The 6,057-nt window shown below is 50.6% G+C and overlaps 1 protein-coding gene across 1 annotated transcript; it reads right to left on the bottom strand.

Annotated features, from left to right (window-relative positions):
• Positions 1 to 4,216: 4,216 nt before the first annotated feature.
• LOC105721009 (uncharacterized) lies at positions 4,217 to 5,490 on the bottom strand. Its single transcript, XM_064371715.1, is given in 6 exon segments — positions 4,217 to 4,288; positions 4,291 to 4,529; positions 4,532 to 4,650; positions 4,652 to 4,856; positions 4,973 to 5,031; positions 5,240 to 5,490. Coding segments are annotated over 6 exon segments (945 nt in total).
• Between the last annotated feature and the right edge of the window lie 567 nt (positions 5,491 to 6,057).

Here is a 6,057-nt window from a genome sequence, read left to right on the forward strand (position 1 = left end):
GCATTTCTCAACAACTACTGATACACAGATGGAATTTTGGGGTACTTTTTAATCATGCAGATGTAGAAAGCTACCCATGACTTTTGTGTTTTTTGAGACAGTTTCGCTCTTGTCACAGGTTGGGGTGCAATGGCATGATCTCAGCTCACTGCAACCTCCGCCTCCTGGGTACAAGTGACTCACCTGCCTCAGCCTCCTGAGTAGCTGGGACTACAGGTGTGCGCCACTATGCTGCGCTAATTTTTATGGTTTTGTTGTTGTTTGTTGTTGTTTTTGAGACATCGTGTCACTCTGTTGCCTGAGCCGGAGTACAGTGGCGTGATCTTGGCTCACTGCAACCTCCACCTCCCGGGTTCAAGCCATTCTCCTGCCTTAGCCTCCTGAGTAGCTGGGATTACAGGCACCTGCCACTAAGCCCAGCTAATTTTTTGTATTATTAGTAGAGACGGGATTTCACCATGTTGGCCAGGCTGGTCTTGAACTCCTGACCTCGTGATTCGCCCGCCTTGGCCTCCCAAGATGCTGGGATTACAGGCGTGAGCCACAGTGCCCAGCATTTTTTTGTATTTTTAGTAGAGACAGTGTTTCACCATTTTAGCCAGGCTGGCCTCAAACTCCTGACCTCAGGTGATCTGCCCTGCCTCAGCTTCCCAAAGTGCTGGGATTACAGGCATGAGCCATGGCACCTGGCCCCTACCTAGGACTTTTAAGTGGATGTTTCTCTGCCTGAAAGCAAAGTTTAAGTGTTTATTTTACAGCACCTTGTAAACAATAACTGTAGACCCTAATATTTGTTGTGCCACAAACTTCTCATCCATAGTTTCTCCGAGTGAAGGTATTGATGGGCAAGTGTGAAATTCAGAGAGGCAGACACAGGCCCAGGCCACACAGCTGTGGAGCGGCGGCATCAGGTGGGACCTGTGTCGGATTTGCAAATCTGCCTTGTGTGACGTAAGCTGGACTTCATTAAAATCAAAAATTCTGCTCTGCAAAGAAAACAAAGACAAGCCACAGACTGGAAAAAATATATTAGCAAAAGACATCTGATAAAGCACTGTTATCCAAAATATACAAAGAGCTCTTAAGACTCAATAAATAAGAAAACAACCTGATTACAAAATTGGTCAAAGACATCTCACCAGAGAAGCTAAACAGGTAGCAGATAAGCATCTGAAAAGATATCCCAGGCTGGGTGCAGTGGTTCAGGCCTGGAATCCCATCACATTCAGAGGCCGAGGCAGGACGGTCTCTTGAGCCTAGTAGTTCAAGACCAGCCTGGACAACAGCAAGACCCCATCTGTATTTTCTGTATGAGATATATCCACATCATACGTTGTCAGGGAAATGCAAATTTAAACAGTGAGCTATCACTGCATACCTGTAATAATGGCCAAAATCCAGAAAACTGGCCAAACAGCGAATGCTGAGGAGGAGGTGGAGCAACCAGAGCTCCCATTCGTTGCTGCTGGGAATAACAAATGGCGCGGCCACGCTGGAAGACGGTCTGGCAGTTTCCTAAAAATAAAACCCACTCCTACCACGTGATCCAGCACCCTCAGTCCTTAGCATTTACCCAACCTGCAAACAGATGTTTATAGCTGTAAACCAAAACTAAAATTCCAAGCCCCCCAGCTGACTGAATGCAACACCTTCTCAGCCAGGGGGACCCAAAGGAACCTGAAGGTTCAGGCCGTGATGGGCAGTAGGGGTCGGACATGCCTCATTTATACTCTCTTCCCTTTGGAATTCAGGCCCAGCTGATTGGTCTTAAAACAGAGATCTGAAGACTGACAGAACAGACTCTGTAGAAATAAGACATAAAATTCCAACCTGACTATAGTATAGCATCATACGACAGGCAGATGGCAGGCCATGAAAGAAACTGAAATATTTTACCCCCAAATGTATTTCTTTGACATATTTTGGAATGGCCCTGGACAGCTGTCTCTTGTGGAGGAAATTTGTTTTCTGTAGAGAATATCTTTCCTTTACCAGGTCATTTCTGAAGAGTTTAGCACTTTTTAGAGGTCAGAGTAGGAAACGTGCCATCTATGGTCTCTCTATGAAACTTCATCTACATAACAAGAACCTTGGTCCCCACAACATTTTATCTTCACCGAGAACCTCCTTTCTATTGATTCCAGGTTTTTGGATAATAACTTAACAAATGGTTAATCAGAAAATCTTTGAATTCACCTATGATTTGTAAGCCATCCCAACCCCTCTATGAGCTGCGGACATAGACAAGCAGGCTGGGAGCTTGCATGGGTGAACGGCCACAGGAACTGGGGACTAGATATGTTCAAGATGGCAGCTCCATCCTCCCGTCTCTGCCAGCCACATGTGAACAATAAGAAGCAGACAAGATGGTGCCGATCAACTGGAAAGCCTATTTGCATAAGAAGATTAGGGTAGGGCCACCAGCCTTCCCCCTCGTGCTATGTAAACGTCATACATGATAGAACCAATCTGTGAGTTCTATGTAAATCAGACTCCGCCTCCTCAAACCTGACTATAAATTCAGCGCATCTGCTGCCCACCAGGCCTTTCCGCTTGGAGAAGAGACAGCTGTTGCTGTTTCTCTTCACTTCTGCCTATTAAACCTCCGCTCCTAAACTCCTCGTGTTTGGCCCTGTCCTAAATTTTCCTGGTGCACGACGACGAACCCCAGGGTATACATCCCAGACAACGTAGCTGCTTTAAGGACTGAATCAATGGAGCCCAGGGGATTTCTAGAGCATTGAAACTTCGTGATGATACTGTGGGGGCCAAGGGAGAGCTTTCCTCTTCACCCTATGAAGGGCCACTGAAAAATCACTGGCATGGGGCACATTGGCTAAGAGGAGAAAGAGCATGCATATTTGTTTAATGTGTATACATGGGAGCCTTTGAAATGAAGACCTAACTTCCCAATAAAGCACAGAGCTTAGATGCCATCTTGAGGTAACACAAAGAAGCAGGGATCAGAGCTCGGCCAAAACTAAGTTACAGGCTGGGTGCGGTGGCTTATGCCTGTAATTCCAGCACTTTGGAAGGCCGAGTCAGGCAGATCACTTGAGCTCAGGAGTTTGAGACCAGCCTGGCCAACATGGCAAAACCCTGTCTCTACTAAAACTACAAAAATTAGCGAGTGTGATGGCACACACCTGTAATCCCAGCTGCTTAAGAGGCTGGAGAAGGATGATCCCTTGATCCCAGGAGTTCAAGGCTGCAGTGAGCTGTGATTGTGCCACTGCACTCTAGCCTGGATGACAGTGAGACTGTCTCCAAAAAAAAAAACCCAAAAAACCTGAAATCTGTGGACTCCTGGTGATTATGACGTGTCCATGTGGGTGCATCAGGTGTAACAGATGCATCCCCTGATGGGGGATGTTGATAATGGGGAGACTGGGGTGGGGCGAGGACATACGGGGAATCTCTGTAACCTCCCTCTAATTTTGTTGTGAGCCTAAAGCTGCTCTAAAAATGTATCTATATTGACCCAGCAATCCCATTACTGAGTATATACCCAAAGGATTATAAATCGTTCTATTATAAAGACACATGCACACGTATGTTCATTGTGGCACCGTTTACAAATAGCAAAGACCTGGAACCAACCCAAATGCTCATCAGTGATAGACTGGACAAGGAAAATGTGGCACATATACACCATGGAATACTATGCAGCCATAAAAAAACAATGCTTTCTTGTCCTTTGAAGGGACATGGATGAATCTGGAAACCATCATTCTCAGCAAACTGACACAAGAACAGAAAATCAAACACCGCATGTTCTCACTCATAGGTGGGTGTTGAACAATGAGAACACATGGACACAGGGAGGGGAGCATCACACACTGGGGTCTGTTGATGGGGCTAGGGGAGGGACAGCGGGGGTGTAAGGTTGGGAAGGGATAACATGGGGAGAAATGCCAGCTATAGGTGACGGGGGGATGGAGGCAGCAAACCACCTTGCCACGTAAGTACCTATGCAAACCCTGCATGATCTGCACATGTACCCCAGAACCTAAAGTACAATTTTAAAAAAAGTGTGGCCTTCCTTTCCCTCTCCTGCCCCCAGCTCTCCCCCCACCCCCTTCCTCTCCCTGCTGCCTCCCCTCTGCCCTCCCCTTTCCTTCCCATTGTAAATAACTCTGCAGTGAATATCCTCCAGCACAAAGGGGCTGTCTCCCAGTTCAGAATTACCCCCTTTATTTACAGCAGGTTCTCAGAACTAGAGTAGCGGGGCAAAGGCCTGAGGCAAAGGCATTTGCTCTGGGGCACCCCAGCCGCCTGCAGGCCCCATCATCCGGTGGTCCCTGTGGCTGAGCTCCTCCTCCTGCCTCCGGCCTTTCCCCAGCCTCCCTTCACCCCAGGCCTCCTGAATTGCTGGGCATAGGCTATCCTCGACAGAGGGACAGATGTGGCTCTGGAGGTCCATTGGATCCCCGGCTGCAGCCACAGGGGTGGCAGAGCAGGGATGTGGTCAGTGTGGGAAGCACAGGCTCCAAGTCTCCCGGGGGCTGGGAGGGCTCTGGCTGCTCCCACCTGTCCCCACAGCTGGAGAGGACTGTGTGGTGGCTGCAGCTGCCACTGCGTGTCTCGGTGAGGGTGACTTCAGACTGACTGAGCTTCTTAAAGGCCCCATCTGAAGACATTGTTCATGGATGTTTCACCATTCATAGCCTTTCCTGGCTCCGGGAGTGATACGCGGTCACAGAAAATACAAGTGGCCTCCTCCGCCTCCACGACCTCACACCTCGTGCTCGCTCCTCCCACTGCCTCTTCTCCTTTCCCACCTGCCAGCTTCTTTCCCTCCCCTTCTGTCTCTCTGTCTGGTTGAGCCCCAGGGCCTTGGCTGGGCCCTTTCTTTCCTTAGGGAAGCCTCAAGGCTGGGCTAGACACTCCCACCCCCAGCCCCACTGTGTCCCCCTGAGCCTCTCATCCTCCCACCCAGGACACATCAGGCTGCCTGCTGACACCTCCCCACCCTTGAGCGAGGCTGCATTGTGCTGCTCTGGGACCTGCACCCAGCTTGGACTGCCCGATCTGTGGGCCTCAGGAGCAGCTCATACAGATAAGGTCAGCCACATGGGAGGGGTGCCTGGCAACATGTGGCCCTCTCTGTCCCAGAAGTCATGTGCTCGGTCCCCTGCGAAGCCCATTTGGGGACCTAGGGGCAGGGCATGGAGACAAAGTATGCCATTTTATCTGACGGTGACACCAAGCCCTGTGAAATAACCAGAAGGCAGGGTACTGTGCACCCTGCCCGGCGCCGCCACCCCCTTCTGGAACGCCCACCACCATGCCACCTGCCTCCGCTCCCAGGTAAGCGGTAACCTGCACAGGTGCACCGTGGGTTTTGGAGAAAGTGGATCGTCCCTGCACCAGAATGACTGGTGGGGAGGGGATGTTGGAGAGCACATGGCCCAGCATGTGACCTTGGCCCCGGCACAACAAATACCCGAGGCCCAGTGGGAGGGCCACCCAGAGGCTGATGAACACCATGGGGCGCCTGCAGCTGGTTGTCTTGGGCCTCACCTGCTGCTGGGCAGTGGCCAGTGCCGCGAAGGTAAGAGCCCAGCAGAGGGCAGGTCCTGTCTCCTCCCAGCTCAATCTTATCTGGAAACTTGGGGCCAGGCTGAGGAAGAGAGCCCAGCGCAGCCCTGCAGCAGTTCCCGGGCGCTCACCCTCATTTCTATGGGGACGGGTGCCAGGTAAAACACAGATTGCCCAGTTCCATCTGAATTTCAGATAAACCGCCAAGAACTGCTGTGTAAGAATCTCCCATGAAAATCTCCCAATATTTGAAACATATGGGCCAGGAGTCGTGGCTCAAGCCTGTAATCCCAGCATTTTGGGAGGCTGAAAAGGGTGAATCACTTGGGTCAGGAGTTGGAGACCAGCCTGGCCAACATGGTGAAACTCCATCTCTACTAAAAATACAAAAATTAGGTGTGATGGTGTGTGCCTGTAATCCCAGCTTCTCGGGAGGCCGAGGCAGGAGAATCGCTTGAACCTGGTGGGGGGAGGTGGCGGTGAGCCGAGATCACACCACTGCATTCCAGCCTGGGT

Source organism: Aotus nancymaae, unplaced genomic scaffold, assembly GCF_030222135.1.
Source record: "Aotus nancymaae isolate 86718 unplaced genomic scaffold, 86718_ANA_hifiasm-v0.15.2.pri h1tg000158l, whole genome shotgun sequence".
Taxonomy (NCBI): domain Eukaryota; kingdom Metazoa; phylum Chordata; class Mammalia; order Primates; family Aotidae; genus Aotus; species Aotus nancymaae.